General features: G+C 27.9%; 1 protein-coding gene across 1 annotated transcript in view; it reads left to right on the top strand.

The window, feature by feature from the left end:
• The window catches only part of LOC107447617 (tyrosine-protein phosphatase non-receptor type 13), a 167913-nt gene extending 151716 nt beyond the window's left edge, over positions 1 to 16197 (top strand). The window contains exons 27-34 of the mRNA XM_087151783.1: positions 1601 to 1815; positions 2739 to 2834; positions 2906 to 2995; positions 3849 to 4013; positions 6572 to 7336; positions 10411 to 10602; positions 13168 to 13259; positions 14552 to 16197. Of these exons, the coding sequence (XP_087007909.1) occupies positions 1601 to 1815; positions 2739 to 2834; positions 2906 to 2995; positions 3849 to 4013; positions 6572 to 7336; positions 10411 to 10602; positions 13168 to 13259; positions 14552 to 14570 (1634 nt within the window). The 3' untranslated portion in view covers positions 14571 to 16197. The remainder of the gene's footprint in view (positions 1 to 1600; positions 1816 to 2738; positions 2835 to 2905; positions 2996 to 3848; positions 4014 to 6571; positions 7337 to 10410; positions 10603 to 13167; positions 13260 to 14551) is intronic.
• The last annotated feature ends 3316 nt before the right edge of the window (positions 16198 to 19513 follow it).

The following is a 19513-nucleotide window of genomic DNA, read 5'->3' as shown; positions in this document are numbered from 1 at the left end:
GTTGTTATAAATTTTGATTTTGGTACAAAAACTACAGTATGGTTTTAAATCTACAGTTTGGTACTAAATCTAGAGTCATAGAAAGCAGGTAATAGCAGCATTTTAATAATGCGTTGTGAATTGTGACAGAATGTGCCTTATAAAACACAGCTTATGTTTTTGCTGTACATATCAAAGAGTGTGCTATGGAAATTTTAGTAAATTCTGCTCTGACAAGACAATGTAATTATATCAGTTATTAATTCTTCAGAGATATAAATTCGTGTTATATAATTTCTATTCCTCAATGAAACTAAACTAAATGGGCAGTCATAGAAAGCAAGTTTACTTGTTTTTAATTGCGACATATTGAACAACATGTGTTTTTATTGTTCATATGAAATAATGTGCTGTGGATTTTGCAAGCAACACACACACAATATACAAAAGATTTCTAGCCATTAAATTTGTAGTATACAATTTTTAGAAATTGCTGTCCTAAATCAGTGTGGCATAGTTCAAGTTTTTATTCCAGACCAAAAATACTCTATTATTTTGAATTTAGATAACTTACTATGACAATCTATTAGATAGGTTATTGTTGTTAAAGTATTGCCTGTTTTGTTTTCATTATTGCAGTTTGATTACAGATTCATAAAAAAAAGGGTGATTTTTACTGTGAGTAAAAGTGGGCTAAATGTTTTAATTGATCTAAAAAAATCTTCTAAATCACAATTCTATAGTTTTCACAATTTTATAGTCTTTGCAATTTTTATAAATTTAGTTTGACTTTTCATTCTATATGTTAATAAATTATTAAAATGTATATGTGCAGATAGCATATATATGACCCTAAATAACTTTTCAGTAATCTTAATGGTTTGTCCAATCTTAATGGTTTGAATGGCTTGAAAAATTTTAATTAATTATCACTTATCATTAATTAAGTTGGGAAATTGGGCACTAATGTGTACTTTCTTTAAATAAAAATTTGTAACTATAATGTGTGCATACTCAGTGATTATTTGACTGATTTTGCTTAAACTTAGTATTTTGTGTTAGTGTTTATTAAATTCTTTAAAATGATCTAAAAATTTGTGTATACTTCATAATTTAATATTTTTTGGGACAATCATTGAATAAAACAATAAGAAAAAATAATTATGAAGAAAAATTGCATTTTGCATCTTTTTGACCAGCAAGTTATTCAAGTGCACAAAAAGTTTTCAATTCACTTAAGAAGTTTCTGAAGTATGGCGAAAGAGGCAAAAAGTGAAAATAACTTTAAGATAGTCTTTGAACTTTGTATTGTCATAACAACTGGTGTCTATTAGGACCATATTGTGGCTAACCTAATATTTTGTTAGATACAAATCTTTCAAAAATAGTTCACAATAGCTTATTCAGAAAAAGTTTTTTTTTTATAGGATTTCATAACTTAATTATTGATTAGCACTAATTAATTATTGTATTTGAGATCAACCATTTGAACCTTGAAGATTCTCTTACTATGTGAAACACTGAAACATAGAACAAAGGTTATTCAGGGTGCTATTTTTTTTTCCTCACTGACTATACTAATTTTTATTTTTGAGCAATAAAGACATGATTTTTGTTGCAGAAAACACTTTTGAAGTATCAATTCATAAGAGCAGCCGAGGTCTTGGATTGAGTATTTGTGGTGGGACAGGAATACAGGGAAGAGATACATTTTCACAGTTGATTCGTATTCGTAAGCTTTATCCTCTGCAACCAGCTTTAGAATGTGGCAAACTACAACTGGGAGATGTTATTTTAAGTGTGAATGGAACAAATATGGTTGGATTGACTAATACCGTAAGTTGTTAAGTATAATGACATGATTTTGTTTTATTATTTATGTTTTGCCATTTAAAGTATTCTTGTATAACTTTTAAATGTGTTTGAGAACCAGTTATTTTTATTTATCTAAAACTTATCTTATTAATCAGCCATTTATTCGAAAACAATTGAAGATCAAGGGGAAGAATGGCTTTTACCCATAAAAGCTTATTCTAAGGGAAAAAAAACATAAGCCATTTTGCCCCAGTACGACTAAACTTCATTGTGTAATAACTCTCGGGAAGAACTGATTTTCCATGTTTTTGATTTGTCAAAAGTTAGTTATCACCTAAGTGCTGCAGGTAGCAATCCAATCGTTATTTTTGTGATAAATGTGAGTAAACTGTTATTCCCTTTGATCTTCAATTATTTTTATAATAAAAACACTACTAAGAGAAAAAAAAATTTTCTTCAAGGCTTTAAGATTAAAAATACTAAATATTTTTAAATTATGAATGTTAATTGATGAATATTAATAAGTTGCAATTTCTTAACTATTTTTTTTAGTTAAGTTTATAATTAAAAGGCTACTGAGTTGAGTATACATAATTTAAAGGCTAATGGTAATTGTAAACCCAAACATATTTCATTTGTTCAAAACTGACTAAAAAATAAAATAAAATATTGTGATTCTTTACTGTCAAATAGAAATTTGGGTGTTTCTTCTAACTAACTGCATATCTTTTAACCAGTAAATGCTATCAGTTCTTAGACAATACTACAAGTATAGTCTTAATTTTTTTTTCTAAAATAATCTGTAAAGCCATAATTTATAGAACTTTATTTTATGTGAAATAATTCTTTTATTAATTTAGCTCTAGATTGAGTAATATTTTGACACATAACTACCATACTTATTTTTTGTAAACAAAAACATTTCTTTCATTTTTACATTTTAGGAAGCTTTAGAAGTTTTAAGAACTACTCCTGCTGATGTAGTTTTGGAAGTTTTTCGACCGTCTAAATCATTGATTCCATGCTTTTCTTCATTTAAAGTAATTTTTTTTCTTTTTATTTACTTTTTTTTATTTTATTGGTTTTATATTAAACGATATTTTTTTTGTAGGATGGTATGTGGCCTTTCTGTGATTCATCATCTAGTTCAGCTAGCAGTTCTTTATCTAGGACTGAAAATTCTTATAATGTGGAGACAGGTGTAAGTTTCTACTTTTATATTTTTTTTTAAATATTTTTCATACTCTAAATGTTTTAAAAAAATAGGAAAATTTAAAAGCAAGCTTCACTCATAAAAACTCAAGCAGATTTTCTAAAGAAATCTGGAAACAAAAAACACCTAATTACGTAAAACACTCACTTTAATGTGTTTTGGCAAAACTGTTTTTAAATAAACTTAGAGTTTACAAACTTTAATTAAATAAATCGTTTTTAAAGACATTTCACGTAGATAATGTTGACATTGGATTATTTCCTCCAGTGTCCAATGGGAATTTGAGGAACTTGCGACCTTGAATAAAAAGACTATGTTATTCATTCTCAAAAATCAATAAGTATTTCAGAGCAATTCGGAAAGCCATGTTAATACTATAAAATAGTTAATTGTAATTCTATGTAAATAATCTAAACAAGACATTTAATGATGAGTAAATTTTAATTAATAAAATTCTACAAAGCTCCATACTGTACCCACTTTTATTTGTTGTTTTTGCAATTATTTATTTTCATGGTTTGTTTTTTTAAAAGTAGCGCAATTTACAAAATTAATTTACAAATAATATAATGCTGCAATTTTTTTATTATTATTATTATTATTGTTTTAAAAACTGTATGTTGTATGCTGGATTACTTTTTATTTTTAGATACGTAGTATAATTATTGATTTGGGACAGATAGTGAGATAAGTTTTAAATGTTATGATTACTTACAAAGTCTCTGTATTTTATTTATGAGTTAAAAGATTTAAAAAATAAAAGAGGGGCCTGTTTTTTTTAAGCATCCAGTTACAAATTAAATTTTTAAGAGATAAATGCTAATTTTAAACTATTTTGTAGGAGTTTGAGGTTACTCTTATCAAAAGGGGTGGAAGCTTGGGCTTCAGTATCTCTAAGAAAGACAGTTTACCTGATCTCCCGGATGAAGGAATTTTTGTGAAGGCATTGATTCGTGAACCAGCGATTTCCGATGGTAGAATTCAACCTGGAGACAAGATTATACAAGTATGTCTTTTCAATTTTTCATGGAACTTGTTATTAAAAGGTATTGCATTAAGGCAATTTTTGTAATCTGAATTTTTTTAGGATCAATTCAATTTTAACGATCAATTTTATCATAAAAACTGTTTTCTTACAAAACCAGTGTTGTTTTTGATTACAATTATAAACTTAATAGTAAAATTGTGAATTATTATATTAATTTAATTAACCTGATAATTAATGTTTAGTTTCATTCCTCATAATATTTAAAAGTAATTAAATTTACTTCCAATACACCATTTTTACTTTTGTTAGTTCTATTTAATTCAGTCTTTAACTAGTAAGTTAATACTTCACTTCAGATTGTTTACGATTTTATATTTACTGTATATATGAGAACTAATTTAATAGTAGAATTGTATTGTCAAATCAAAAAATGCAACATATTTTGCCAAATGTTTTAAGGTAGTCAGTCACGTTGTTCAATAATTTTTTTTTTACTTATGTTCTATTGTTAAGTCTTATATTGTTCTTTCAAAGAATAAAAGAACTTCATGAACTTTTTGTCAAAGTTGAAGTGGGAAAATATATCTTATCAATTGCAAGTAACTATTCCATTCAGAATTTAAATTCAAAGTGTAAAATGTAATGTTACCAAAGTAAATTCATATAAAAAGTTAGGAAACTTAATAGAGTAAAATTAAAAGAACCTAAAACATTTGTGAAAAATAAACTTAGAATTCACCAATGTTAAGAAATTTAAAATTAGTTTGGCAAAAAGAATTACTAACAAATCCTCCTGCAATCCTAGTTTAATGTACCTTATATAAATATATAATGAAAATTTAAATCTATTGGGGGGAAAATTAGCAATGTATTTTTTTAAACCCATAATAGATCTATATAGCGTTGATCACTCAACAATGCCTGATTTAGGCATATTTTTGAAATATCTGAATATGATATCTTTTTGTAGAATAAGTCTTCCATTTTCATATTGAACTGTAAGAAAGGTTTAATTTATATTTATCTATTAAATGGATTAAAAAAATTGCATACAAACAAACTGTGTGACACTTTGATTGTACAGTAAGGAACCGATTATCCGGAACGATCGGGACCATCGCTATTCCGGATAACGGATTTTTCCGGTTTTCTGAATCGCTACAAAAAGCCGTTTTTTTTATTGTTAAACCCAACTAAAAAAAAAGAAATATTGGGAAATAATCTTAAAAAGAAGAAAAAACGATGAAGTAATACACTAATGATTATTTCCAAAATGATGGTAAGGTAAACATCTTTCAAAGAAGAAGGAAAAATCCTAAAATCTTATGAGGAAAAAAAAAATTGTTTTAAAAATTGCGGGATAATTTATTGATTTTCGTTCCGGTTTTTTGGTTTTCCGGTTTTCTGATTTCCGGATAACGGGTCCTGTACTGTAGTTTTATGTGACATTAAAAATATAATCTGTATCCTTTTTCGTAGTTTTTTAGTGTGATTTTTTTTTTTATAGTGTGCAAAATAAAATTTTATACATTGAATAACTTTTGATCTAATGATCAGACTTTCACTTACAAGAATTCACTCTTAATAGTTGAAATTCTTTCTTCAAATATGCTAATTAATTAGTACAAACAATATTTTATGTTATAAAATCAGATACAAAAACTTTCTGAAAAACCTTTCTTTTTTTCCCTGATGGTTTAATATTCTTGACCCTCAAAATACAGAGAAAACTGCATGCAATGCGAAATTATGGTATAAATAATTTGATCATGGGAGCAGTCAAAAGTGTGAATCCCTTAATGTAAATTTTACTTTTTGCATATTTTGCCATACCTCAAGAACATTTTAAATGTGTCAGAAAATTTTGTCTATCCAAACATAAAGTCATGAAAAAATAATTTTTTATAATTATTTATTTTTATTTTATTTAATAACATCTAAAATCTGAATTTTAAGGCACAATAAATTTGAAGTAAATATGTCGAATAGTTGTGAGAAATCAGATTTTAAAAAAATCTTAAATTTAAAATTCCATTTCTGAGGAACTATTCAATCGATTTGGTTAGAATTTTCTATTTTGCATATACCTTACAATTAAAAAAAATTTTCACTATTATTCAAGAAAATAATAAAAATTATTAATATAAATGAATAAAACTTATTTTTTGTTTAGATTTATCTTTGAATAAAGGAATTTTATAATTGTGTTAAAAAAAAATTGATTCTCTTAAAAGATTCTCCAGATGTGGCCAAATGTGCAAAAAGTAAAATTTACATTAAGAAGTCCAAATTTTGACCGCTTTCCTGATCAAATTATTGAGACTATATTTTCCAGATTGCTGGTCAGCAATCTGGATTTTGTTTTCGTGTCTAATTTTGTAACTTAAAAATATGGTCTGATCTAATTAATTAGTATGAGGTCGCCATTAAGATGGAGTCAGAGTCCTAGTACATGAAGATTTGATGACTAGATCATAAGTTATTCAGGGTGTTTCTTTTCTTTTTTTAAGGCACTCTATACTATTTTATGTAATATTCTTCTGAAATTATTAATTATAATTTTTATTCTATGAAAGGTGAATGGTGTGACTGTTTCCACAATGACTCATGCTGAAGCTATTGAATTCATACGACAGGCACCAAACTCTGTCACTCTAAAACTCTACAGAAGTGAACAACCTCCAATCACCCCAGGCTACACTGAAAAAGATAACCAAATCAACAAACCTCTCAGGTGGGAAGCGGTAGAGCTCTTGAATGATCGCATGAAGCACAAAGAAAGTGGAGATGAGGGCAGTGCCGGTAAAAGAAAAATTAAAAGAAAACTGGACAGGTTTTCTAATGCACCAAGTAATGCTTCAACTGAAAGTAGCAGCACAAGCAGTAGTTCTTCAAGTGGACAAGAGCAGGTAATTGAAGAAAGTTCAAAGTCTGATGTAACTACTGATTTGAATGTTGAAGAATCTTTTTTGCAAAGAAACCTGAGGCCTAAATCTCTAGATGTCCTAAATTCGTCTGATCGTAAGCGCTTGCCAGCTTATACTGATGAAGAAAGCTTCCATAGGCAGTGCAGCGTCATGTGCACTAATGTAGACTCCAAGTCAAAGACTGTAAACAATACCAATGTGAGCCCTGCCAAGAAAGGATTTAAGAATTTGTTGAAATGGAGAGGTAGCACACTTCCTCATTCCGAGGACGATATTAGTCCTGATGTTGTTCCTCAAGTAAATTTTTCAATATCTTCCACATCCAACGAACAGAGTCTAGCCTCTCAAGATTCTGCATCAGATGATGAAAAGCCTGTACCTTTTCCTCGTACTACAAGTTGTGCTACTGAATGGGTAAACTATAATTTTTTTCTTCTTTTTTATACCTTTTTAAAAAGTTTACTTATGAGTTCTCTAGTAAAAGAGAAAAATAGTGGTTGCCACTTACCATATAGCTACTAAATTAAATAAAGTTGCCACCAAAAAAATTAACATCATTAACCACTCCTTCTTTTTGTCATTAAACATCCCGTCCTCACCACTACTTAGTTCCTGTAAATCAGTGTTTCCATCGTAGAAAAAAAATGGGTGAGAATTTCTCACCATGAGAATTTCTCAAAAACAGGGTGAGATTTAAAAAAAAAAAAAACAGACTTGAAAAAAAAATCATTTCTTTAATTTTAATGCATTTTTAACATCTTCTAATTTTTAAAGCATTGAATATTTTTGCTGCATCATTATATGGAAAATGTTCTACATCTACTTTTTCATCAGCTATTCTCATTAGGTTGCTCAAATGCGTATTTGTTTCGTTTTGATCGTTTCTACCCACATTTGTTTTATTTTCATGTGTCCGTTTCAGAGTAGAAGATATTGCCCTTACAAAGTATTTGTCCATCTTACATTAATGCGCAAAAAATTTTAACGTTTTACATGAAGAAACCTTACCTACGGTAAGCTCGTTTTTGCAGAGAAATGATTTCTGAAAGAGGTTCCATGGTTGGGAGGGATGGTGTTCTGTTGTTCTTAAAGGTTCTGAACAATACTGGTAAATAAGGAAGCTAGATAATGGGGCAGATGTTGAAAATAATGAGAGATCCATTAAGAAAAGTGAAACGGATTTTATTCTAAATGGCTCAATAAGAAATTTTTTTCAAAATGCGAGAAATTCGCTAATTTTGAAATTGGTTTATAAAATGCGCAAATTTCTCGCGGTAATCATTTTTTAATGCGAGAAAAGAAAAAAATATGCGAGATTCTCGCGCTGTAGTGAAAACACTGCTGTAAATGCATCCGGCATCTGCCGCATGAAAAGGATAATTTTTAATTTAAATATTTGGCAAGCTGTATGGTAATGAATTTCCTTTTAGAAATCTTTAAATAGGCTAAATTTAAGCACAATCAAATTATTTAAATCCTAATTTTTTTTTCAATTTTTTTAAATGAAAGGATATTATTTCTTTATTATTGCCTGAATTTCTTTAGTGACTTTTCCTGTTTCTTTTTTAATGACAGTTTGTTTCAACATCTTCTCAGATGTTGTTGAACCTTTGTTTTTTTTATTGAGGCAGTGAAGTAGAATTGGTATTGATGAAAAGAAATTCCTCAAAGAGTAGGTTGATGTTTGATTTATACCAAGTAACAATGAAGCAGAAAGAAAGTATGAACAATAAAAGAATACAAAGACAAAGAGCAGCAGAGCAATTCTAACCTTAATATTTTGTGTTTAATTAAGAGGTTTAGTTTTCCAAACTTAGTTATTATATTTCATTTTGATACAGGAGTTTAAAATTGATTAGGAGAAAAAAAAGTCAAAACAACTAAGAAAAATATTTTTTCATCACAATTTAAGAACAAAATCATTATTAAGGTTCTTTTAATGCAAAAAGTAGCCAGCAGCCACCAGATAAATTTCCCAGCCTCGCCCTTTACTTTCTAGCTAAAATGTTAAAAAGCTTCTTTCCTATTTAAGAAATTCAGAAAGCAGTTTTATCTTGCGAGAAAGTGTGGCATCACCCAAGCTAAAATTTGTATCAATAGTTAGAGCTGCCGGTCGGAAAGAGGGAGTCTTACTCATTAAACGAAAACTGAATTGCTTCAGAAGATTCTTGAAAAAACCCTAGAAAATAATTATCTTTTAAAAAAATCACTTTTTTTTAAACGCATCTAGAGGTATTTTAAAGTTCCAAAAAAGTCTGCTCAAGATTTTGATTAATATTTTTATACTGTCGATTGTAGCGGTATAAGGGTTGTATGCACCTCAAAGGAAGCATGGAGATATCTGGTTTCAATTCTATACCCTCAGCCACATTTAATGGCATAACCTGTAATGAAATATTCCATTTGCACACTTGCTGTGATAGAAAATTTTATTCTTGATTTAAAAAATTACATTAATTTTAAAATTATATAAAAAATTATTAATTATTGATTTTAATTAATTGTACAGCTATTTACCCACCACATCTCCCCCTTGCTTCGCACGAAAATAATTTAAATATGTCAAGGAAACTGATCATGTTATCTAGTTATTAAGTGCTGTCGAAATTAAACAAATTAAGTTTACCTTGATTGTTTTACTTTAAATGAGGTAAGCTAAGACCTCTTAGTTAGCATCTATGCAACTTTATAATATAGAGAGGAAATTCTGAAATTAAAATTGTTTCTTCAAAAACAATTTTATACAAAACATTGTCTAAAATTTAAACGTATGAGTCTTCCTTTTTCACATCTTGCTCCTAATAGATGGTAGCTTTAATCAATTGTGCTGACAGTTTGTGCATTGGGGGTCTTAACATTGTAAGATTGGCCATTTTACACAGAAACTATGTCATGTCTCCAGCTAGTATTTTTTAATTGAATATGAAGGTGAAGTAAAACGTTCTAAATAAACTCCATTAAGTTTTATTTGTACTGAATGAAATGAAATTAACTTTGGATATTCTATATTGCCCTGAGTTTCATAATAAAAACTTGTTAACTCTTTCATACATTAAAAAAAAAAAACATTCCTTCTCTATTAGAATTTATTCAGGCTGTGGAATCCCAGTGGTTGAAGAATTGAACTCCGATCCGGAGGAGCTAAGATTTGATCCTCTACTTTACTAAGACTATGGTCGGTCACTGAGCAGGGATCTGGGAAAATTTTTCTTCCCCTTTATATCTATGTCTAAATTAAAGTGTCCTCACAAATGTGTGTGACTGCCATCTGTCCAAGGGGCTCTGAGCCAAAACAAAGTAGTTTCATTCTTATTTTGGTCTCTTGTCTAATAAAATGCGCCCCTTCCTGACTGAATTCACAAAAAGCCAATGACTGGTGAGGTTGGCTCGTCAAAGTGTAATAGAAACTAACAGAACTTATTCGGTCAATGAAATATTTCTTTTAATTGATAACAGTTTTGAAATAATGCTTTTCCCTATATTTCTAGGTGAATACATTTGATGTAGATTTGGACAGAGGTTGGCACGGACGACTAGGATTCAGCCTTTTTGATCCACCTACTTCCTCACAAGAATCTCCCCGCAGTCTTCTACCAAATGCTCCAGAAGTAAAGGCTGTACATCCTGGAAGCCTTGCTGACAAGGATGGAAGAATTAAAGCTGGTGATCGCCTTGTCGAAGTAAGTTCTACATTTGGTGTGATGATTATTTGTATAAAATGTTTGCTCATGATTGTAAACCGTACAATATTCATTCTTAAAAACCTAATACTATTTGTAATAGAATTTTAACTGATAATGATTTATTTATTGTTAGCTCTAGCAACAGAAGTGCAAAAGCAGTGCCTCCAATTTTAAGTTATTTTATTTGTATAAGAAAATCAAAAATTTTACATGCCCTGGCATACCTGAATATCTAAGGAAACTTGGCCCTGTGGCTAAGTGGTAGTGTTTCACGCTCCCATGCCACAGATCCAGGGTACTGTTCCCAAACTGGGCAGGATTGGCTCAGACTTTCGTCCATTCACTGAGTCAGTAAAATGAGTGAGTACCAGGCATGCTTGGGGGACTAAACACTGTTGGTTCCACATTTAGTGAACCACCCAACAGGAACATCTGCTCTTGCTTGGGATGAGCACAGTAGGCTTTGGCCCTTCATGTGCTGTTGTGCCACTGAGTTTAGTTTAATTAATGAAAACGTATGAATGTAGCTATTATTAATCTATCAAAAATAATATACCTACTCATTACATTAAAATGTAAATCAGAAGTGTTTAATATTATTGACTAAGAAAAATTAGGTATGATTACAATGAACTGGACTTCCAGATAAATAAAACAATTACAGGAAATACAAATATTTATTAGAAACAAATTTTAAATAGTATTTTTTTTAATATTTTATGCTCACCTGTTGGATAAATTTTACTAAGTATAATTAAAGGAATAGAAAATAATAAGCTGACTTTGTTCTATAAATTCTAATTTATATAATTAAAATCAGTAACATATAAGTCTTGTCCAATATAATCAATTATCTAATTTTTTCCTCCTTTGGTTTATCTGTTTCCTTCCTGGTGATTTTCCTCAAAATTTAGTATTTCTGATTAAATATTTATATGTCAGAATGAAAATTTTCTCTTTATGTCTATTACACGTATATAAAAAATACAAAAAACTTAATTTACTTTGTTCAATTTCTGAAAAGTTAGAATTAAACTCAAATTTCACTGAGTTTTCATATGTGTATCTTTTATACTCACCAATTATTTATGTCTAACCCCAACATTGCACAGTCTAAATTACTTTATTTTATTAAATATGCTTGGTTTTGCATCTTTTAAAGTCAGACATAAATTACATGATGCAAATTAACTTAAGAAACCCTGTTATACGACTGTCCAGAAAAGATTAAATGATACTTATCGAAACATATTTAAGGTTTATAAAGGAATAAATGGATTTATGTAACTAGTGATGTAAAATTTTGATTAAGACTTGTTGATAAAAACGTAAAGTAAGACTTTTCTATTAAGTTTTGCTACTTTCAGAGTAGTAGATAACGCTTTACATTTCTCTTTTGTGTTACTATTTATTAACATTCTGGGTAGAATTGGTTACTTTATTTTGCGTAATTTAAACATGACAAATTAGGTTTTTCTTTCCTCAACTTTCATAACAAATATATCACAGACAATTTACTTTAAAGGGAAAAAAAAACTTTTAGTGCTCAAAATTAAAAATGATACACTTTAGTAACTCTTGATCTAGTGATTGGATTTTCACATGCTAATTCAAGCTTAGTGATTCACTACTCTTTGGATACTTTGACATGTCTTTGGAAGCATTTATGGGAATAAAAAAAATTTGCACTATTGTAAAATTCATTCCTTTAAAGATAATTTCATGCTAAAAAAAATTTTGTAACATAATTTATTATGATATTAATTTTTATTTTATTTAAAATTGGGCAGAGTTTCTTTGAATTGTAAGGCATATAATTTTAAATTGTTATTTTAATTGAAAAATACAAAATTAAAATGAAATCAATGAAATAGTTTCTGACTAAGATATATTTATTAAAATTTCATAGTTTAATATCTAACAATTAATATGCCTTAAAATTAAAAAAAAAAATTAAAAAAAAAAAGAATTTGGTTATCATTATATTAAATGTAATATAATGAAAAGATATTCTGCGTGGAACTAGCTTTCAATAAACTAGTTTGATAATTGTTAAAAAAATATTTAAACTAGTTAATTAGTTCTAGAGACATGGCAAATAAGAGAAAGTAAAATAAACATTAAGAGGTCCAAATTTTCAAATCCCCTTCGGACAAACCATTGGGACCATTTTCTGCAAGTTGTGGCCATATTTTCTAAAAAAGTTATATTTAAATAAAAGTGCTTTTTTGTATCTGATTTCATTGCTTAAAAATCCATCCTCACAAATCATTTAACATACTTAACATTTGATCTTTAGACAATTTTGATTGCATATTTGTATGTGAAAATCTGACTAATATATTTAAAAGATATCCTGTACAATCATAGTTTATAAAATATAGATAATGCCTCGGAAACATGATGTCAGAGGTTTTTTGGGCAAACCTTTTCCTCTCTTTTCTGTTATTTTCTTAAAATGATATGTTTTGAAATATTATGATTTTTAAATATTTATTTTTTACTCTAAATTCAGTCTTCCTTAGGCCAATGAAGTTACTTATTGTTACTTTCTATCCTTAGGCCAACCGTGAAAGCTTTCTAGGTAAACCTGCAGCTGAAGTTATTGATTCCCTAAGGAAGACAAGAGGTCTCATACGAATGGTATTTTGCCGGTAAGTCAAGTATAATTCAAGTTTTATTGAAAAAGGGTAATTTTATAATTTAATTTTGTGCAAAATCTAGTCATAATTAACTAAGCTTTTTTTTATGTTCAAATCATATTATGTATTTATATATTGATCATTTGAATTTTTAAATTAAGCTTGTTAAATTTGTTAAAACAGAACCTTTTATATTTTGAGCGACATAATGAAAATCTCAGTAAGGTCAATAAAGTCTCAGGTGATGCAAAAATTTTTTGATTGTTTTGAAAATTTCATTAAAATAACAAAAATACATCATACAAGTATATTATGATAACTTCGTGTTGTTGTTCATCACTCATTTTTTCTTTCTATTTCTTTTATTTGATCCATTACTCAATTACGCACTTTTATTTTCTTTTAAGTTAATATCCACTTTTAATTTTATTCCTCTATGCAAGCTTTAAGCTAATCTTATTACATTTCGATGTTATGCTTTAAAAGATATCGTGTTATGTTTTCGGTGTTATGCTCCCCTCCGCAGAGGATCAAAATTGTGATGGCATGTCTTCGGATCATCCTGCGGGATGTTTCCCAGACCGTCGCCAACACCCCATTGTGCAGCTCTAGTCGGACGTAAATTAACAACAGCTTTAAATCCTTTCCAAATTTCGAAAAAAAAAGGTAGATATTTGAATGCCCAAGATAGTATTTTTAAATTTATGAATATTTTTTGTATTTATAAATTTTTTGTTATAAAGATTTACATTGTAATTCTTTTATATAGATGACATGGATCATTATGAATAATTTTTGTAAAAAAAATGGAAAATATCTTTGTTAAGCAGTAGCAGAATAACATTTTTCTAATTTTACACACAAATTTTTTCCAATATTCTAATTCTATGAAAATGCAGAAAGGAAATTCATACGCAAATATAGTTTATTAAATTTGTTTTAATCAATACTTCCGTAACAGTCAGTTGTTAGCCAAAAAGTTCATATAGCTTCACAATTTTGCATGATGGTGGCAGTGAACAATTTAGTGTTTTTGTAAAGTGGTGTAAAAAAGTTGCTTCAGTTCTAGAAGAAAAATTACTCTCGTCTAGTGTTTTTGCAAAAAAAATAATGATCATAATTTGCAATTTGTTACCTTTTTTTTTTAAATAAACCTTTGATTACTTTTTTTTTCTAATTTGATCTTTGGAAGTGTTCTTTTTTAGTTAATTGTTTTATATAATCTGTAAATGTACTATAGTACTAAATATCTGTTACTTAATATTCTCTACTAACTCTATTTTTTTTTTCACTTCCTTCTACAGATTGGAAAAGAGAATGTAAACTTCCAGTGGAAAATAAACCATCATCTAGTCACTGTATTTGCCAGACACAATTAGTGAATATTTAATGCCATAAATTTATATTAAAGATCGCTAGGAAAACATACTTTGTCAAAGAATCTCATTCCAATTTGTTGTATATTTCCATTTTTTCAAAAATGATTATAGAGTAACTTATTTTTCTTTTCATTTTCATTCCATTTACATATATATATTCCTTCCATTTCCAATTTACATTAAATATGTGTGTGTGTAATGTTTATCATTCTTCTCTTTATTTTTAAATCACTTGGTCTCTGTCGCACATCAGTAATTGTGTTTTTCATTATTTTTGAACATATCATTTGACTGTTCTTATAAAAAAGTATTTTGTTCAGTATTTCTTTTTACACCAAAAATATTCATTTAGTTCAGTATTGCATGATCTTCAGTTTATGTGTTCAGTATTGCACCATTTATGTATTTATTCTTTATTTGCTGAAATTTTGTTCTTAAGAAAAAATTGTAATATGATTCCCTATGTTGAAATGATATTTGTAATCTGGTGGCTCTTAATTTTATTTATAACCTAAAAAATCCTCAAAAATAATGATTTTATACTTATTGTAATACAGTGATATTTTTTAAAATTTCTTTTTCTCCATTTATTCTTATATATTATAGATGTTTTTTTTATCAGTTTTTAACTGAATTCGTAAAAATTTATTAGTTTAAAGTTTTTACATTTTCTTTGATTGGTGCTTGCATTTAAGAAATCTTTGTTTCTGCATGTCATATCAGTCTATAAGGCAAATATGTGATTTTGTTTTTCTTTACTTATAACGTAATTGCATTTGTAATTTTCTCATTAGCTACAAAAATTTTAAATGAAATCTGTGTTCTAAAAGTCATATTGAGTTATGTTCCAATTCAAAAGTGTCTAGCAAAAAGTCAGAAAAAAAAATTTTCTCACCTAAATTCGATAATTTTTATAGATTTTAGGTATAGTAATAGCTATATATAATTTGGTATTTCATTTCAAATGTAAAAGACGTAGTCTTGTTGCCATTTTTATATTTGTTGCAGTTTAAGGTTATTACAAGAGTAAGGTTATTACAAGAGTATCTCTTAATCATAAAATAATGATCATAAAATGTATTATAAAATACTATACAGTACTCTGACTATTTAAAAGAAATTAATTTAAGTTTCATTTCACAGAAAGTAAATTTAATTTTTCATGAATCTCTTCTGATTCTGTGCAAAATAATTGCTATGAATTTTTTGTCATAATAATAAATAATTTAGTTTAGCATGTTATTAGAAACTACACTTATCTTGAAATTTTGTTCTGTTTATTTGTATTAACAAAAGGTTTTACGAAACAACATTCAATACATAATTATTATTTTTTTATGAACTGCAATAAATATACACCTTAAATTAAGTTTTTTGTGATTCATCATAATAAGTAAATGTATTAAGTTAATCTTTCTATTAATTTCTTTTAAATTATTTTTCAATCTGATATTTTTATGAATATTTAAATTTTCAAAGATTATTATTGCCCCTTGAATGGAAACATTGTGAAATTTTAGTGTATGTTTAATTGTGTGTTATTTTGAAAAATAAAGATTTATTGTTGCAAATAGTTGTGTTAAGACTTTCTATTTGTCTAAAGTTCAGTGGTGGCTCGTTAAAAAATGACCCTAATTTTTTGCTATATTAAAAGTACAATATTTTCTTTTTATGCCCGAAGGTTGAAAACATTTCAAAGATACATTAAAAAAATATTTAAGATAAAATTAAGTTTTAAAAATCCTAAGAAATTATTTCACTTGGAAAATCCAAGTATTAAACTCCAAAAACCAGTGATTATCTGATCATAGTTGCCACAGAGAGAACCTGACTTTTATTTATCTTTGTTTTGCTCAACTTTTGATTTTTTTTAATTGTATTTTTTATTTTAAAAAAAAATTATCACCGACGTTGAACTGGTTATCCATAATAGATTTCCGGCTACCAATATTTAACCTTGTATTTTTGAATCCAACTCAGAGGACAATGATTTTCTAGATCAAGCCTTAGAACTCTCTTTTTTTGTGTATGTAGCTAACCAACATTTGCATTTCATGGAGAAGAAAACACTCTACAATTTACCGGATTTCATGGGGATTCTAATTAAAGATCCTTGTATCTCTGCACATATTTTACATCAGCACTAATTGTTTTTGATGTGGTCAAATAAATATCGGGTGCGTGTGCGTTCATATTGACCAGCCATTCTCAAAATTTAAACCTGGGTCACCTCATTGTGAGGGGAGCTGTATCCCCTGAGCAATCTCCGCTAGGGTTAATAAGCCTTTACACTGATAAGCAAAGAGTGAGACCGTGATAAGCATTACAGAACCTTTTCAGTCATAGACTATAAATATGCTACCACTGCTTAAGATTTACCTTTTATTTCATAAAAAAATATCTGTATTAATTTCTTTTTTAAATTACATTATTTCATTGAAATTATTTTTTGGCATAAATTGTTTTTAGGAATTCATCTCTTTTTAAATTTACCCATGGCAACATGTATATCAAAATGATCTGTTGATAATGTGGCTATATGTCAAGTTTTAATTAGTTATGCAATTTTGAATTGAAAAGTATTTAAGTGAAAAAAATGGATTAAATATAGATGTAGGGATGCATTGGAATTTAGTTATAAATGAGGATTTTGGTAGTTCTGCATTATCTCTTAATATTTACGAATTTTTCAACTAACCTGAAAAGTTTTTAGCAGGGTGATTTCTCTACCAAATATTGTTGAAGAATTGAAATTAGAACACATGCACTCAGTATTAAAAAAAATCTCTTTGTGTAAATAACTGCTATTTTAATTTTCAGAGAACACCTTCAATTTGTAAATAAGTGTAATCGATGCTTTTAGATACAGAAACGTACCTTTTTCAGAAACATCCATTTTAATTCTCGAAATATGGGCATCCGCACTCTTCACCCAGAGAAACGGTTGAATTGTAGGCTTATTTATGTTATTTTTGCTTTTTTTTTCTGTCTCTTAAAATAATAACAAGAACTGAAAGTAATTATTTAGATATTTAATAAGTAATTATTTTCAGTCACTGTTATTTAACCTAAAACTTTTCAAACATGATGAATATGTATCACACTTTTAATTTTTTTTAAAAGTTACTACTGCTGTTTCAAAATTTTTCTCTAAATGTACTTTTCATTGCCGTAACTCAAAAGCTTATAGATTAAACAATATAAAATTATAGTTTAGCAAGATCTATTATCAGGGAAATTATGAAATTTTTTTTTCACTGACAGTACTTTATTAGGTTTGAAAATATGCAATGTGCGTCTCATTTCTAGTTAGTTACGCAGTGATTAAATAGTATATAATGACGGTTTTTCGTAGTTATGGAAAAACTAATTTGAATGAAATAATTTTTTGTTAACCGTATTCTTAATCTGACTTACGATTATGACTTAAGTTATAGAAACTTTCGATCTATTTAAATATTTCAAATTATTTTCAGAGTTATGAATTTTAAGACTTTGAAGCTTTGTATTTCCGAAAGATTTAACAAATGAGGTTTTTTTTTACCGTCTTTTGGATAGAGCCAAAAGACGGTATTTTCCTTTCATTGAAAAAAAGCAACTTGCATTTAAAGTTCAGTATTGAATTATTTTAAAGAATTTTATACCTTACAATTCAACTTTTTTCGATTATAGTTAAATCGAACAATTTTTTTCTAAAATTATTTTTTCTTTTGTCTAAAATTATTTTATTATTTTTTTTCTGTGGCCGAATGAGCTGTCTGTAAAAGAAGTGTTTGACTATTTTCGAAATTTCCCATATCTCTCTCTCCATATATTTAAGGACAAAATTTTTATTTCTCATAGGAAAGGTATGATATTTACTTTTCGTTATTTAAAAGAAAGTTACAGCGTTATTTTTAAAAAAATCACAGCAATTTTTGTTTATTTAATAAATTGGATCTATTAGTTTAAACATTTGACTCAAAAACTACTATTAAATTTTAAAATAATTGCTTACTCAGTGTTATTTAGGGATTACTTAAAAACAATGAACAAAAGACCGCGGCCATCTAGATATGTCTTAACCACTAACTCTCTAAATCATCTCTTAACCACTATCTCTCAAAATTGAGAATTATTATTATTTGAAAATATTACTCTATGAGACAGAAAAAAAGGCGAAATGAAGGAACCAATCAAATCAATTTAAGAACAGAGAATTTCAATAAGGGGGAGCATTACTTTAAGGAACACTAAATTTTGCTCTGGTGTGGTGTTCCCACCTATGATGTATTTTGACTGCAATATTTCTATTCGAAAGGAGAAAATCCTTTATATGTCTGGTGTAATGTATGATAATACTTTTCTTATATTCTATCAGATGAACGTATATACCCGCTTAAGAAAGCGTAATAAAAAGTATAGAATTTTTTTTTTTGTTTAATTTGTCCTTTAAACCGGAGTATTTTGTTTCAGAGACAAGGGTAGTTTTTCCCAAAAAATGTGTTTTGTTTTAGCAGTTACTTATAAAAATTTTCAGTTTGTTAATTTGTGAAATATTAAAATTAAAAAAAAATAAATATAGACATTAAATTTACCAACCAAATAATTTTCTATGGTGTCGCCATCTATGAGTGTAGTTGCAACATAATTGCACTATAACTTATTTTTTGGAATTTAAATTTTTCGAAAAAATGAATTTTTTCCCTTGAAATTACTTTTCATTCTAGTATTAAAAAATTTAAACATCTCAATAACAATGAATTGTAAAATTTTTCGGCTTGTTCACATTATATACATGTTCAAATAATGATCCCAACAAAAGGGCTTCTGATTTTCATTTCAGTATGGTACATAGAGCAAAGAATATATAATGTGTATATCCACTTATATATTCCTTGCATAGAG

This window comes from Parasteatoda tepidariorum, chromosome 9 (assembly GCF_982258835.1).
Source record: "Parasteatoda tepidariorum strain Cologne lab strain chromosome 9, Ptep-v5.0, whole genome shotgun sequence".
Classification (NCBI taxonomy): Eukaryota; Metazoa; Arthropoda; class Arachnida; order Araneae; family Theridiidae; genus Parasteatoda; species Parasteatoda tepidariorum.
The sequence above is the reverse complement of the archived record's forward strand: the minus strand, read 5'-3'. Positions and strand labels throughout refer to the sequence as shown.